General features: G+C 35.6%; 1 protein-coding gene across 2 annotated transcripts; it reads right to left on the reverse strand.

Moving 5' to 3' along the window:
• Positions 1-1,295: 1,295 nt before the first annotated feature.
• Positions 1,296-6,320, reverse strand: LOC127956817 (interferon-related developmental regulator 1-like). Of its 2 annotated transcripts, none has more exons than XM_052555034.1 (12): positions 6,127-6,320; positions 4,675-4,779; positions 4,471-4,549; positions 4,221-4,345; positions 3,955-4,112; positions 3,809-3,859; positions 3,064-3,242; positions 2,815-2,923; positions 2,209-2,343; positions 1,984-2,112; positions 1,803-1,898; positions 1,296-1,697 (listed from the first exon to the last, which is right to left on the reverse strand). In XM_052555034.1, exons 1-12 carry the CDS (start codon positions 6,155-6,157, stop codon positions 1,611-1,613), a joined length of 1,284 nt encoding a protein of 427 aa, XP_052410994.1. In that variant the 5' UTR covers positions 6,158-6,320; the 3' UTR covers positions 1,296-1,610. The 2 variants fall into 2 exon arrangements, with proteins under 2 accessions (XP_052410994.1, XP_052410995.1); XM_052555035.1 differs by lacking the exon at positions 6,127-6,320 and adding an exon at positions 5,900-6,058.
• Positions 6,321-17,738: the final 11,418 nt, after the last annotated feature.

Consider the following 17,738-nt stretch of genomic DNA (forward strand, 5'->3'; position numbering starts at 1 on the left):
AGCTCCCTGAACCTTATTTATTCCAAACCTGGGGGGGAAAAAGACCAGGGAGAAACTTGAATTGAGTGTTTTATGGAGATCAGAGAAGGAAAGTCCAAAGTCTGTGAATATGCTGTTTCATGTGCAGTGCAGCTCCGTGACAAAATAACTAATCTACAGATGAAGTTTTCATGCCGCTCGGTCTAAACCATCAGGACAGTGGCAAGAGGAAGCAGACCGGAGAGGAGGAGTTCTGTCAGGAAACATCCGGTCTGATATATGAAACGTTACAGAGCTCTTCTCCACCAGCTGCTGTATGCTTACTGAACGAGATGCACATCTTTTTTGCTGACATGGATGCCATGACCCTGCTTAACTGAGGTGGATATGATGAAAATTACCAATCCAACCATTATTAAATGTATCATAATTGTAATATTCTACTGAATAGTTTTCACAATGACATTTGTTAAAGTACAAAATATGTGTGTGTGTATATATATATATATGCATGTATATATATGAAATAAAGCATATTTCCTCAAATGTGCATTCATTCATGTGACTTGAACTTTGTGTGTGTGAAAAATAAAACATTGTACAGTACAGAATAGCATGCTGTTTTACTATTAGCATACTACTTTTACTATTTGTTGTATGCAAGATATTTAGCAATGTGAATTTGCAACCACGCAACTTCTTACAAACTTGCTAATTAAATACAGTATCCCACAATGCATTGTGCTCGCACTGACTTCCATTTTCAGATAAGTACACAAAATTGGATTAAAAATGAAGAGCAATCTTTTTTTTTTTTTTAAATGCCACTCTCTTAAACTATTTTGACGGTTTAACAAAATTGTTACCATAATGTGAACATTAGGCCACTTTTTGTCACATATTCAATTGCCTTCTAATGGAAGTTATTACAGCCATACACAAAAATATGAGAGCCTTACCCATAATGCAATGAAACAGTAAGGCATGCTTGGAATAGCATATGATCTATAAGAGTCACTTATTTATCATAACCATGGGAGTGAGTGTTTGTGAGGTACACGGTGTCCTCATGACCATGTCTACATGTTATATGGTGCAGTTACAAAACATCAAATAGCCATTTCAGCTTCCGTGAATCGGTCTCCATGGCAACTGTGAATAAAGCAAACAAGCGAGCGGATTCCATGAAGTGCAGAGGAGGTTCAGGACGTCCAATTTGGCCATTTCTTTGAGGGAGTTCATGGCCTCTCGTCTTATTAAAATGAGTCATCCATAATTATGACAGAAACTGAAGAAAACAGACCAGGACTTTAGAATAGGGGACAACAACTTAATCTAATTTTATTAATCTTTTTGTATTATTTTGTAAATGTACAGCCTTGTCACTACAGTACAGCCCATTCAACTGACATTAACTTACAGAAAATACATTACAGGACCTACAACAACAACACAAACAACAGAAAACATGATCTGATGTTAGCGAACCCAACACCACTTACATATAAACCAATTAGACCCTAACAGAAATAAGGAAATATTATAATTTTACATAGATGTATAAAGAGACCACGTTAGGAATGCAAAGAATGCAAGATGAAAGAAATGTGCTTTTGTAAAACGAACTTTTTTTAAAACTCCCCAACATCCACCCTTTTGTCCCGAAACTTGTTCCTGGCCTTGGTTCGAGCTTTAAATGCAGCTGCATTGTAGAGGTGCTGAAAGAACAAAAGGATATAATTACACAATCGAAAACCTATAATTTCAGGAATATCATGCAGCAAAAAAAAAACAAAAACAAAAAAAAAACACAGCTTTCCTACCCTCTCCAGTCTGGAGCTCTTCATGGCTTTCAGAGCTGCAGAATCGATAAACATCGGTGGTCCCAGTTCAAACACGTCCCTGATGAACTCGTTCGCCTGTGGTAAAAAAAAAAAAATGTATTTTAATAAACACTTCAAAGATCCCATTTTTGGATTTATTCACAATATCCGAGGGCTTTACCTGGAGATGGTAGTTCATCCCAGAGCCAACAAACTCTGTGAAGGCATCATAAGTCCTCTTCCTCACCCAGCTGTCAATGACCATTCGCTCTGTGCCGAAGCGGATTGTCTCGCTCTGAAAATCCCCTTCCTGTTCCAGACACAGAAGAGAAGTCAGAGTCTGAGCATCTGAGCTGCAGCACCCAGGAGTCTGTCAACTATGACAACTGTTCACTTCCTATCTCACCTCTACGGCCTTGAGGACATCTCTGAAGACAGACCTTTGCTTCCTCTTATCGGTCTTTGCTCGGTGTTTGTTGCAGTCAGTGGCTAAAGCGTTCAGCTTCTCACACAACGGCTCCAAGCCATCATAATCAAACTCCTGTAAAGGTACAGGTCACATTATATTAGACAACAACACGTTATATTAGAATACAACAATTTTATTTAAAGTTAGATGCATTAAATTAATTTTATTAGGAATACATATTAAACAATTAATATTAATTTAAATAAACATCACTTTTTTATTTTTAAACAATTTATAATATTTTGTAATTCAATACATTTTATAACTTTCAATACATTAATGAAACAAGTTTAAAATAAAATTTCATAAATATTATTAAATATTTAAACATTTTATTAAATACAATAATTCAATTTTACTTATTTGATAATTTCAAATAAATTGACTTAAAATACTCAATTTAATTTTTTATTAAATGCAATATTAAATAAAAAATAAGTTATTTAAATGTACATTTTATTTATTACATGATTTAATCAATTATATTTCCATATGAATAAAGAGTCGTATATAATTTGACCATCATAAATACACATGACTTACAGGGTCAACATCTCTGATGAGCTCAAACAGGAGGGAGATTGTCTCGCCGGCAGCAATCCTCATGTTGACATCCTCATTCTCCAGCAGACGTGGAAGTTTAGACAGATGTCTGAAAACAGTCAAATTAGCTCAGAATAAACCTGGAAAAAATTGTTGTATAGCAGTTTGTAGGTCCCAACATCTCCTTCAGGATTGGTTTGAGAGTTCCATCAAGGATCTAACATCTAAAAACCGTTTCCTTACACTTACTTTTGCGCAATGGCTCTGATGTGGCTGCCAGTGCAGATGGTAAGCAGCAGGGCCCAGGACAGGAGAGCGTTTGTGTGGAGCTGTGTGGTTTGAGGATTCACAGAAGGTCTGCTTCCATCTTCTCGGACGTACGAATGAGTGAAGAGGCTCTCAAAAGACTCCATAGTGGCATACACATCCTGGAGGTGACAAAAACATCAATCCTGAAAGCCTTCGAGGCATCAACATGTCTAAGTAGAAGGAAAACTGCTCAACACATGTTTACGGTTCACTTGGGAACCACTTTGCCTTTATCATTAAACCACTCTTGAACCAGATGAGCCAGATTTCCAAATGAATCAGTCAATCAGATTTGAGAACCAGTTCAGTGGAAAGTACTGGCCCTAAATACTGAACGGTTCAGGAGTGACGTGGTTCTCAGATGACCTAGTTTAGCTCGCCGATTCAATGATCTGTTTTCAAGCTGATGATTTCCATGATGGTTGGTTGGTGTTTTAATGCCATGACGGAATCCAGGCATTTTCATGGCAAGTAACAAGTTCGAAAGCTATAAAACAGCAGTTTTAAAAAGCTGCATATAAAATCTTTATGGTCCACAGTAAAGAATTTCACAGCAGATGGGTTTGTAATTACATTAAAAGTGTCATTGAATTTCTCTCTTTGGATTGTTAGTAAAATATCCCTTTAAGACTGACTTCCACTTGTAAGTACAAGACCATACTAAAGCAATCATTGCCACACTTACCATGATATCATCTTCTGCTACAAGAGTGCAAAGGCCTAGACTTGTTGCACACTAGAAAGAGTCAAGATCAACAGATTGTTACGATCTGCTGGATTGTGAATTCATTTTAATTCTTTAAGGCGCAGTAGAGGAGCACGACTGCTTACAGCTTGTCTGGCTTGAATGTTAGCTGCTCCATCGTTGAGGATGGTCTTAAATACGGGTTTAAGGGTCTTAAAAACCTCTTCGCTCTCAATCCCAGACCCCAGCTGGATGCACAAGAGACACGCCAACGAGGCTGCGGCACACTGCTCCACTCCTTTACCTGGTTTGCAAATGCAAACAACCAACTTAACTTTCTGCACTGAAGCCATGGCAACATCTAGAGAAAAGAGTTTATTTCCAACTATTCGAAATCACAAATTAAGCCAACCTTTCTTCAAGCAGCGCTCAATGCTGTCTGTGATGGTCATCCTTCTCTCACAAATGAATTCGTAGAGGATTTTGGTTGCCATGGCAGTCTTTAGTCCATCAAGGGCACCTTGTCTGGTCTTGGCACTAGAAAGGGAACATAATTACTCCGTTCAGACTACTGCAGGCTTGAGGTTTTAGCAGAAATGGATTATTCAAAAAAAAAAAAAATCAAGCACAGTTAACGTCAGAAATCCGAAATGAACACAAACCTCTTATCCACGGTGCTGTCGATGTACACCTTCAGTTTGTACTGGAAGTCCTCTTGAGCCATTTCTTCAGCTTCACCAGCTGTCAAACAGGATGAGAGCTAGTCAAATGTTGCTTTCTTCTTAGTTTAAGCTCTACACAAGAGCTTATCCATGCTTTTGGGTTGCATTGTATTGTAATATACAAATGAGACCATAAATCCCCACCTTCCTCTGCTGCACTGGTTCCTTCACTGAGGCTGCTGCAGTGACTGAGGGTCTCAATAGATGCATCTTCATCACTGAACGGCTGGACATTCCCCTGTTGTCCCCCTGCAGAAACCGAAACATCATTATTTACCTAATTATAAAGGTCTTTACGGTCACGTCTGATCAATTTAATGAATCCTTGCTGAAACTTAAAAAAAAAAAAAAAAAAAACACTTACTGACTCAATTTTAATAGTGTACTACTTTCAATGACCTTTCATTGAACAAAGAAGTGATCTCACTTTATTTATCCTTAAACTGTGACCAACCCTGTAATGACACATGGAGAACCGCATTTCACAACTAATTTCAGATGGTCATAAAACACGGGTTGGCATAACTTTGACCTTATAGGATCATTATGCATGTATGAGTGCATGCATTAGATTCAGCAATGCGTCATCAGCCCAAACAACTGCAAAAGGTACAAAGTGTCTCCTACTGTTTGGGAAGGTCAGAGGACGGAGTGACTACTATACAACTTATGCAAACAAAACAACCACTGTGTGGGATTTCTCAGACAAAAGTAAATACATCTAGATATAGAACAGTACAGCAGAGATGAAGATAAACCAACATGTGGGACGTGTCAAGGACTACAGCAGGCTGCCAGTACAAGCAGTCTCTTCTCTTCAGAGGCCTGTGCAAATCCAGCGAGCAGATGGGCCGAGAACATTTAATAACACACTACAGACTGATTTATACACGTCTACAGCAGAAAACATTTGGACTTCGTGTTCCTGGATCGTTCTTTGTATGATGGATTTGGTCCCAAACAGGCCTGTGTGTTACAAAAGCAGGCTAGTGTTGAGCGCGTGGCCTGAAGTAACCTTAAACACATATTAACAGCTGAAGGTTTACATAAAATAATATAGCAGCTTCCTTTTGAGACATCTCATGTACAGTAGATCGTATATAATATACAATAATTCGTTTATTAATTTTAAGTCATCATATTTCCGACCTAAATGATCCAACATGATTGTTGTTTTGTTATTAATTATACTATACTAACGTTAACTTTCAATCTCTGCAATTTTATCAGTTTGTTCTAAGTTAATCTTTCGTCATTTGATCAATTTAATTAATCTTACCAACGGTTCATAATGGACCATGATATTTAAAACTAAATAACATTAACGTTACCTTAAAAACAAACACCACATTTAGAAACGACAACGTACATTTTCTACTTTCCATGGTTCACATGATGTATTATTCTTTTGTTTGTCAAAAGAAAGACACTCCTGGCTGTCAACCAAAGCGGGTCACGTAGTAATGGGAATTGTAGTTCTTTTCTTCCAATTTCATAAATGCGGTATGCGTGTAAAGAACTACAAGTCACAGAATCCAAATCTCGCATCAGGCCGCAAAAAAACAACCGGTCATTTCTAGACTCCATCCTACTTACCTCTGCCGCTCCTTTTCTTGGTCCGTGGCATTTTGCTTAAATTAGTAGTGCCGCCCCTAAAATCAACCAATACACGACCAGTTTTTACTATAATGTCTTTTAAGTTCAGTATATTCCAGTGGCACAGTGAAAAGGAAAGTATTAAAAGCGATTCCGGTGTTAGACTTTGAGCGCGTGCGATACATTTTCCCTCTCAGACAAGGGCTGCGTCAACACGAAGCGCTTTTATACGACCGATGATGACGTGCTTAAAAAGGCGTTACCTCACGTGGACCTGGATACAGTAGGACCAATCACGTTCAACGATGGGCAGACGTCATCTCATATGACAGACTTCCGCCAGGTTTGTATTGGTTTTTACGGTCACGTCCTCATGCGGGTTCCACATTTACACACATATTACAGTGTATACACACACACACACACACACACACACACACACACACACACACACACACACACATAATCATGTGTTTCTTAAACTTAAACTTAAAATGTCTATGAGGATAACACTGAAACTGTCTTTGAACTTGAAACTTCATAATTTCTTTGTAATAATTCAAAAATGTGGTTAATTTATTAGTTGTTACCTTTCAAACATGAATGAAACATCCTCTTTAATGCATATGTATAGACTATTGTTAGTTTTTAATAGACAAATCAGAAATAAACCATTGATTTAATCGTGGTGATTAACTTATCTTAAATTTACACTGCAAAGGTGGCACAGAAGCGATTCTGAATTGGCATTTAGGTGTCTTTACACAGACTGGTTAATGCTGTTCAAAGATGGTATAAATGCATTTACACAGCAGCTACATTGATGCTAGTGGCTGAAGTGGGTCAGAACAGGCGTATTAATTAACTCTGGCTTTTAAGAAGCATTTAGTGTTTACACTAGATTTTGAGCAGGCCTTAACTCAGCTGTGTAAAAACACTTTTAGAGTGTGTTTAAAAGTTAATTTTCTATGTGCACAGGACCAAAAATGCACATAGTTGAAGAAACACCTTTGTATAACATTTCTGTAAAGTCTATGGCATAAAAATCATGATGAAAATGAATGCTGCTGGATGAAAGAAGTGCAAGTTCTTTAACCACGTGCAACACATGATATAAGTGCAGCACTGTGCTGTTTTGTTGCACATGCTGTTATCAGTCCAACAGGTGAACTCAGGGCAATGCTGACACTTTGACCAGCTGGCTGCACATGTGTTCTGCACGTGCCTATAAGCCCTTGTTAACATAATTCTGAGGGGAATTGCACCAGTGGTGCAAAATATTTGAAATATTTTTAAATAAGAAATGAGTTTAATATCAGTAAAGCATTACTGTTAGTAAAGCAAGTGTTTTTGTTTGCGTGCCCAAACAAAAGCTGCCACCTTGATACACTTTGATGCATGCACTACTAAATAACAAAATCTGCCTGCAAGTCACAACTAAATCTGAACAGGACCAAATAAATGATACCACTAGAGGGAGCTCTTTCAAAATAGATGCTCGTTATAAAATCAAGGACCTGCCAAGTTCAGAGTAAACTGACATTGTTGCATAATGCATGAAGGGATTCTTTTGATGATTCTAGATCAGTCAAATCAAATTTAGGTTGAAGCACTTCGTGGAATGTATCCCACGGCATTGCATTTTATCCCTCTATTGTTTCCCAAATTAATTCAGTGCCGTGTTGGTAACAACATAATACATCATATGGGTTTTCTGTGTTTTCTGTTTTTCCATCTGATCTGTGGATTATTTGAAAAAGCGGCCAAAGGAGAATATCGCTGTTGCTTTGGATGACCTTTAGAATTCCTGGGAATAAGATTTCATATTTCATGCTGTTCTCAACAGGTTGTGCAATATGATGTGGATATAAAATCAAGAAAGCCTTTTCTGGGCATCTCTTCACCTGAATGAGTCTTGTATAAGTTTACGTGGGTGAATTAGTTTTGCCTGAGTGAACGCTTCCTTTTTGTGCTTGTTGTGGCATTTCTCCAATAGAGAGCAATGCCAGCTCAGTGCTATATGAAAGCACTGAAAAAAGACTGGTTATGAATGGGTGCTGGGTTTAAATATATATAGGCTATTCATCCCATACAGTATGTAAAGTCTGTTGAATAATTGATTAGACACCCTGAGGGGCTTCGCAGGGGGTCACTGCCTAACCCACTACTGCTAGAAATCAAAAGATGGCCCAGAAATTCAACAAGCAGTTGGTTTATTTGATGTTTTGTAGTGCTTTTTTAAATTCATTAAAATAATTTTGTAGTCAGGTGTTCTTGAAGGCATCTCAGCGGGTTGACTGTCTGCGGTAATATACTATGCAAATACTCTTAGTTCATACTATATTTAAACAGAAAAGAGGTTCTTAATGGATTTTCCTCTGCTTTAAAAGCAACAGTTATTACATATATTATACTACAAATTAGTTATATTCTCTTTAATAAATGTATTTTCTTTTGCTTTGAATTCTTAAATGTATTTAAGATTTCACATTCACAGATGATATTGGCAACGTCCAGAGCTTCCCTAAATACACGATGAGCATGAGGTGGAAGGAAATAACAGATTGCATGAGCTGTGTGCCAATTCAGTGGTGAGTAAATGTCTCACAGATCCGCACAGGTCAGGGGTTGAAAATGAGCTGAAAACATATGTATTTGACTTTCATGCTTTTAGACCTTAATCAAATAAAGGTTATGATCTTATATCAAAGTGTTGAAAGACTTTAACACTTTACTGGATGCTTGTGCTGTTTCATTAAAGTCATGATGTAAACAATATGTTTATGTTTATTAAAAACAACCCCCCTAAAAGCAAGTTTGTTGTTTTATCTGAAAACATTGTGAGGGCTATGTGACTATTTTACATTATTTTAAACAAAATATTTCTATATTGGGCCGTCATTAAAGGAATTGTTCATCCAGAATTTTAATTTGCTGAACTTTTATTCAGGCTATCCCAGATGAAGATGAGTTTCTTATGGAAACAGATTTCCCATACATGTAGCATTCAATCATTTGCTCACCAGGGGATCCTCTGCAGTGAATGGGTGCCGTTAGAATGAGAGTCCAAACATCCACAAGTAATACACACTACTTCCGTCTATCAATTAAAGTCTTGTGAAGTGAAAAGCTGCATGTTTCTAAGAAACAAATCTATCATTGAGATGTTTTTTTATGTTCAAACCATTACTTCCAGCTGAAATATGAGTCCTCTATCCATAATACTGCTTTCTCCAGTGACATATATTCTTGTCTGAATTAGAAGAGAAATATCCACAGATCAAGCACAGTTTAAAAAAAAAAAACAGTCTGTGGATTTTGATATGAGATGGGGTGGAGTTTTTTATGGAGCCATGCATATTTTGGCCAGAATCAACAGTTTAAAGTTGAAAAACCTTCATGATGGATTTTTTCTTACAAGCACAGCTTTTCATTTGCTGATATATTAACTCATGGGCTGATGTGGTGTGGATTACTTGTGGATTATTTAGATGTTTTTATCAGCTCTTTGGACTCTCATTCTGACGGCACCCATTTACTTGCAAGTGATATGATGCTAAATTTCTCCAAATATGTTCTGATGAAGAAACAAACTCATCTTCATCGTGGAGAAGTACATTTTCAGCAAATCTTCATTTCTAGATGAACTATTCCTTTAAAATCATCCCTAATGCTTTTCCACTTTTCATTCATCTGATTTTAAATATGTATTCTCCCCAGCAAAAGTCAAACCCAAAACAACCTGATTACGCCTATTAAAAATACATCAAACAAGTCATTACATGTCGGACACGCTGGAGTAATGTACCCTGATTTTTGGCAAATGCTGAAAGTGTGTGATATTTCGATTTGAACTCTGCTGTTTCTCCTCTTTTGCTTTATATTTCATGACTAGGTGGCCATTATAACAAAATAATAAAGACAGGTCTCTATTATGGTGTTGTCTGCATGTGAGGCGATAGAATTGATATTGTCTGTTTTTGTTTTGTTGATGAGAGCACAAAGTGTTGTTTTGGCAGAAGGTGACTCTTGGCAGTGTCTTCGTGACCATTTTCCAGGTTTCCACCCCACACGCTGTTTTATCTGGGCATTGATTCAGACACTTAAGACTTTGGGACGGACAACTAAATGAATTTCATTTCCTCCACCACTTCCCTTCCCTCGTATCCCCCCTCCTTCTTTTAGCCTTGAAATAGGTTGGAAAATGTTGCCAAGTTTATTCTCTAAATGTGTTACGACCCCTCAGGAAGAGTTTATCCAGGTGGAAGGGTCATAAATGTCAAATTGTATATCAGAAAAGCAGGAAGCAGGTTAACTGTATCATATTTACTTAATAAATTATGGGGGTTTTGGATGAAATGATGCCTTCTCAGTTTCCTGATAAAGTACTTTAAGTTTGACTTAGCAAATATGCTGCTCTCTGTGCCAACACTAAACCAGATTGACCAAGAAGATGTGATCTGATCTCCCTAAACTGCTGAAAGAATGTGTTATGGAGTCGCCAGGTTGCTATCCAGTTAGTTATTATTTTTATATTTTCTGTTGTCATTTTGTATGCAAATTTTTGTAATTTCATATATATATATATATATATATATATATATATATATATAATGTTTTTATTTTGTCTAAAACCAATTTTGTTAAATTGAGTTTTAAATATTATAGCACATCAAAGTAAACTAACTGAAAAAAGTTTAATTTTAAAGTTTTCATTCTAGATTAACAATTTATTATTATTATTAATTTTAAAGTTTTCATTCTAGATTAACAATTTATTATTATTATTATTATTATTATTATTATTATTTAGTCTAGTAATTGCCTACCTCCATGTCTGTAATATTCTTATCCCCAATAAAGAAATATCATTAGTATAATAATCATAACAACAAAAATGGGATTGAAATCTCAGTATAAAAAAAAGATCATAATAATGTTTTATAATCCCAATGTTACAATATTATCTTTTATATTTTTGTTTTTATGTATTATCTTACTGTTTTTGTCACTTATTTTGTTGTTCATACAATATTGTATGAATAGTAATCATTATTTTCATGCCAAATACTTTAAAATAAACCTTGAATATAATTAGCATTTTACAAACACCACTAAAGAGATCATTTATTGCTGAAAACTGTTAGTTTGGTGTATATAAACTGATATACATCATTTTAATAAATAGATATCTTGCCCTTGAATGCTTAAAATGCTACATGTGTCCCATGTGACTTCACCATGCTATTATGAATCTGCTCATTCGGTCAGTTAAGTACAGCCTTGGCCGTCAGCGCAGTGGGCCTGTCTGTTTGCTGAAGGCCAAGGTTACTTTGCTCTTACTGCTTTGGATTGCGTGACTACAGCCTTCTGACGCAGTTCATCATTTCATGCACTTCTCTCTTTTTTTTCGTCACTGCCCCTGAAATGTCTTTCTGCTGACCCACAGAACCGCAGTGTGTGTGTGTGTGTGTGTGTGTGTGAGAGAGAGAGAGATGGAAAGGCAGGCTGATTGATCCTGCAGAATAACCACAAATCTCAACCACCATACGATCATGTTCCCGAAACAACATGATGAAAATAAGATCATAAAAACACATGTGGCTGCAAAAACAGTGATCCGCACACCCGGTATGTACATTTTCAGTAACATATGTCAAATCTGTATGTTTCTTTCCATTTCATTGAATAACCCATAATTTTATTACCTATGACAAGACCGCCTGTCCATATCAATGCCACCCTGTAGACCCTAAGATCTCTGCGTTCATTCAGAGCCGATCTGTGTCATCCCCATTGACTTGATGCCCCCGGACTGACAGCACAGAGCAGCCCACCACAATGTGCATTCATTTTTAAAGCACTCGCCAAAGCCTCCTTAAATAATATATTCAGGCTGCATTCTTTAATTCTGACCCTCCATGTACAGAAACAACATGTCTGTAGAAATATAGGCAAATACAGTCTTAAGGAAACTGACAATATGGCAGCAAATGACACACTGTTAAGTTTTATATTCACGACAGTGGGTTCAACTAAGTCAACACTGATCATAGAACTTCATTATTGACTATTTGGGACACTGCACCTGATTTCAGAGTTTAGCACTTTTCGAGAGTTTCTTATTATTGATATAATTTATTTTAAAAGAATATTACTATAAGTGTAAACTAAATGTAATGTTACCAGACACTTAATTGTCTTACATTTAAATGAAAATATATTATAGTTTTGTTCTATAATTTGAACTTTAGCTTATGTAACACTTTAAAGTAAACGTTTAAACATAACTTCATAATTACTCCCATTTTCTTTTATTAAATATGATTAAAGTGTACTGTCGAATGTAACAAGCATTTAAGCATGATAAACTAAGTTACAGTCTACTCGTCAACTATATTAAAACGTGTCATGTCATGCTTTTGAATATATTTGAGATCACACATTGTAACAACGAAGTTGCAATGCATGCATTCAAAATAATTAACTTTTTTTAATATCAAATAACAGACTGCAAAAAAGTTCAAATTACAATCAAGTACTTTTCATGTGCTTAAGCGTGTAGTCAGCATATCAAAATAAATGTACTTTAAATTTAGATTATTAGGACGCAATGATTTATGATGTACTTTAATGTAAAACGTTTAATTCGACAATAATAAAAAGTTCACAATGTGTGCTTATGTAAAGTAAAGAAACAGTAGCGAAAGTGTTCTAGTTTTAGTAGTGTAGAATTTTAAGTGGCCTTTTATTTCATGAATATTGCTGTATATTATACAGTTTATCATGCAGTATATATTATATTATGCATGTGAAGTACACTACAAGTGCATATTCATTCAACACAATTAAGCACACTTCTTTGGAAAAAAAAAAAAACTAAAAATACATGACACATAAATAATAAAACCCAATATGCCTTGTTCCTCTGAGTCAGCCTGAAAGAAATCAATGCGTCTGCGTTTACAGCATTTCTATTCGGGGCCGGGGATATCCATCATGATAATCCAAAAATTCATGAGAAGCTGTGAGTTGGACGGATATGTTGCTTCTTGTTATAGTTTCTGTTCTGCTTCTCCCAGGCTGTTATGATGTCTGGCATCAACAGCAGCAGAGAAACTCGAACTGCTAATTGATTCAGTTACTCTACAGCAGTAATAGAATAAAGCATTTTAATTCAGGTGTTTCAATTCAATTATGTGTTCTGTGTGGAAGCTCTTGGGGGAATGTTGGTTTTTCTCTGTGTTGCCTGGCAACCGGATTTAACATTGAATGATGTATGGGGGAAACTTACCAAGGATGACATCCATCCGTTAAGATGTGAGTGAGAAATGTTAGAAAATCCCTCTAGCTCTTTCTTTAGCTCCTAAAAGTGATGTGAAAACAGATCACACAGGAAGAAGGAATGAACTGAGTAAAGAAGAGTCATCTTGCCAATCAAATGTAATGCATGTATGATGAAAATAATGATGTGAGAATTAAGTCGTAAAGCAGTTGTGGCATTTTCTGAGTAATTTTACGTTTAGGATCGTGGGTGGTTTTACTTAGAGAACTGAGATGTTTGACCCAGTTGATGGTATCACTTGTCTGCTCTCTTTCTCTGGCATTAAAATTTTATATTTGAGAAAAAACACACACACACACACACACAAAAATCTAGTAAATAAATACAACATACAATAATAATAGTAATAATGATAATAATAAATAAAATACACTATTATTACACTATCATATTATAATTATTTATTTATTTTTAACAAGTTTTAGTTTAAGTGATTTTATTATGTGCTCTTGTGATATTTTTATTATTATAATTATTATTAATTATTATTATTACCTTTTTTAGTTTTAATAATTTTTAGTACTTCAGATTCAACTTATTTTTAGTACGTTGCCAAAACATTTAAAATTTGTAAGTTTTAAAGTAATTTTTAATTTCAGCTTTATTTTAATGAATAGGATATTTTTCTTTAGCTTAGTTTTTGTTAACCATAACCACATTGGTTTATCCACCTTATTTAGCAATAATAAATCTATTTTCATTGAATATACAAGACTTCTGAGTCATTAGCTGCTAGAATTACAACAAAGTGCAGTAAACTGTTTGCGTTATAAACCAGCATGTTTGTAATTACGATAATAAATTAAAATGATATGATAACTAAATACCAGTTTGCAGTTTACCAGATTAAGGTGGATTAAATGTATTTCAGCTACTCTTTCTGCAGGTTACATCTTTACACCAGGTGGCGACAAGTGACTTATGAGTGAGTCATTCATTCAACAGATTCGTTCAAAACCATTGATTTATTCAGAAAAGAGTCATTGAATCGTTCACTCATTTTGGAACAATTATTATAACAGTTCATTTGGAACAATGACATTCTGATTCGCATGGAATTGTGAATTATGCTGTTCATATAATTGTATTGGTTTTATAGATGTTTTTTTAAAGAGTTTTTGTGAAGAATAATTCCTGGCATATCTATCCCCGTGTGCATTCAGAAGCAGAGATCATTAACTGTGGGCAATATTTAAATGAGTTTGGCATTGAGACACACAGCTCACTGTGAGTCGATATGTTTGTGTGTGCAGTCGAGCTGCTCATGCATAAGGGAAAAAATCACAATAAAACCTTATTGATTTTAAGATAGCACAAAAGACAATACTTTCTGCATTTTGCTTTTCAAACAGCATTCAGGATTTTGCAGCTCTTGGCAGTCCAGTGAATCCCTTACAGACATGGAATTGGATAAAAGACTAAGCTTCATGTAAAGATGTGTGAAAAATAATCTAAATCGTAAACATACTATTGGAATTGCTATTGCAAGAAATATTCAGAATATGATCAAATTCAGATTCATAATTGAATATTTTTGCACGCAGTCATTATTAAATGATTAATTAATTCAGTCCATTATTTGCAAAAAATCCTTCCAAAACATAACAAGACCCTATTAGCCCAGCTCAATAATATTAATTAGGGATTTAATGTACTTTTCTAAAAAGTAGATGCATAGTTAATATAAGATACCATTATACAGTTAAACAAAATTGAACTGGCTCGGATCTGCTCATATGTGCATTTCCTATAGGCGTATTGTTTTCATTTCCCTTCTACTATCATAATAAAACACTCTGTTGCATCCATTTATACAAAATCCTGTGTACCACATGCACAGGATTCCGGACGTCCTCTTGAAATACAGCTGTTTTTTATTTATGTGTATGAAAAGCGAGCTGAAAATAGAAAAAGAACCCCATTGAGCGTGTGATCCCCCGGAGCACCTGTGCCGATCTCGGCTTCAGGACTTATAGATGTGGATCTGCTGTAGGCATCCTGCGTCTGTGAGGCTTCCTCCTCAAAGCTTAAAGGGCCTATTTACTTTTCACACAGGCACAATGCTTATGGAGTTTCTTTCCTCTTTGCAGCTGTGTGTGTGTGTGTGTGTGTGTGTGTGTGTGTAAAAGGACAATCCAATGACCTTCAGCCAATCATAACAAACAGTGTGACAATCTAAAGCAATATCATATTTTAGATTATTAGTTAGTGTCCTTTCACAAAAAAAGAAGAAGAAGAAAAAAGGATTTGTAGGATTGTGCATTTTTAGTTTACAATGGAAATGACTTGAAGTGCTTTAGTTTCAGATAAAACCACAAAAACAAGGAAATGAAAGTGTAAAAAGTCTTTAACCTTGAAATGCAGTAATAGATAGGTATGCATGTATTCATTTATTCATCACTTAAATATATTGACATTGAAGTCATCATTACCATTCATCATTAGTGACTTTATGTGTGTATGTACTGTATGCATGCATGCATTTATTCATCTGTCCATCCATTTATTCCACATGGTCATATATATATATATATATATATATATATATATGTGTGTGTGTGTGTGTGTGTTTATTTATTTATTACATTGATATATTGAAAACAAAGTCATTACTGGTGCACTTTCTTTCTTCCTTTCAGTTTTTATTATTTTATATAGTTTTTTTTTTTTAATCAGCACACTGAAATAATTGCAAGTAAGTAATTACTGGTGACTTTATTTAAAAAAAACTTTATTTCTTTCATTGATCCATCAATTTTTGACAGATTACTGAGAAGGTATTCATGTATTGTCAATATATTAGTGTGTTTTGGCCCACATTGAATTTCAAAAAAACATTATTTTAAATATATATACTTTTGCATTCTACAGAAGAAAGAAGCCCATACAGGTTTGCAATGCCATAAGGGAGTAAATGATGACAGAATTAAATTTTTTGCATGAATCATCCCTTTAAGAATAAAAAAAGACACACTTCACCTTGTCTGACTCAAAAGCCGGTTTGACATGAAGCCACTTACATCATCAGTCATCAACACAGACACTCTATTAAAACCAATGAAGGGTGCAAAAATAGACACGTCAGCTGCTGGGAGCCGCCAGGATCCTGAAGGTTATGTCACTGGAGCTGTGATGTCACACGAGTGCCAGTCAACAGGCCCGGACACATCTCCATCAAGGTGCCACAAAAAAGAAAAAAAAAAGTGTCATTTCTATTTATATCAGGGAGGGAAGCAATTTTCCACTCTGAAGAGCAGATGGAGCAACATTTTTATACACCATGAGGAAAACAAATGAAGCCAGTCGTGATTATTTACGGTCTCTTTGGCAGGCAATGTGAGCCAGAAGCTGTCTGTACCTTTGTTAGTGCGGGTTTGTGAGGTCATGAGGCATGTCGGCGTAACCTCTCACTCACCGATGTCATTTTTATCATTCTTGTTTATGAGCTGAGAAACCGTCACACTTCACCACCGGTATAAAAATAAAGCGCCTTTTTGGACACGACTGACAGTCAGTATTTTTGGAGAAAATCTTTTCTTCCTACTCAGCCGAGTTCATTGTCATCAATTACACAAAGCATCACTGCATCTCACATGCTTTTTTTATTTCCCTGACATGTTGATGATAAAGTAATTAATGGTGAATTTATTTAAAAATATAAAATATTGATTATATTTAAATATTAAATAATATTCCTTAATTATTTGTTTGCCTTTTTATTTACTGTCTGATTTACTTGCATGTAAATAATACTTGTAAATTATTTATTTACACACTGAAATAATGGCAATAAATCGCATATCTGCAATTCTTGAACAATGAGCTAATGACACTGAGGTCATTACTGATCTCTCCCACCAAAGCAAACATTAGTAACCAACCGCAGATGACTCTGTCTGTGTTTGTGGCCCTAGTCCGGTGTGATGAGTGCCTGTATTTGCTGCCGTCTGTGGTCTGTGTTGTTACAAACGTAAGGTTGTTTTTGAGTTATAATGGCAGCCTGTGACGAAGCTCCTGCTTGATAACTGACTGTAATGATCCGTTCAGGAAGGCTGGTTCTGCAGGTGTGATTAGAGATGAAGCTGTGGGTGGGCTGTTTTTCTTTTGCGAGTAAGTGCTGTGGTTTTATAGAAGCTGCCGTTGGATCTTATAAGAGTTCATAATCACCAATAAGTGAAATAGCAGCAAGACATATTTTTATTTGAAAATAAACATTTTTAGATATGAAATCAAAGTTTTCAGAGGAAAACTCTTTGTTCCCTCTACT

This window comes from Carassius gibelio, chromosome B4 (assembly GCF_023724105.1).
Source record: "Carassius gibelio isolate Cgi1373 ecotype wild population from Czech Republic chromosome B4, carGib1.2-hapl.c, whole genome shotgun sequence".
Taxonomy (NCBI): domain Eukaryota; kingdom Metazoa; phylum Chordata; class Actinopteri; order Cypriniformes; family Cyprinidae; genus Carassius; species Carassius gibelio.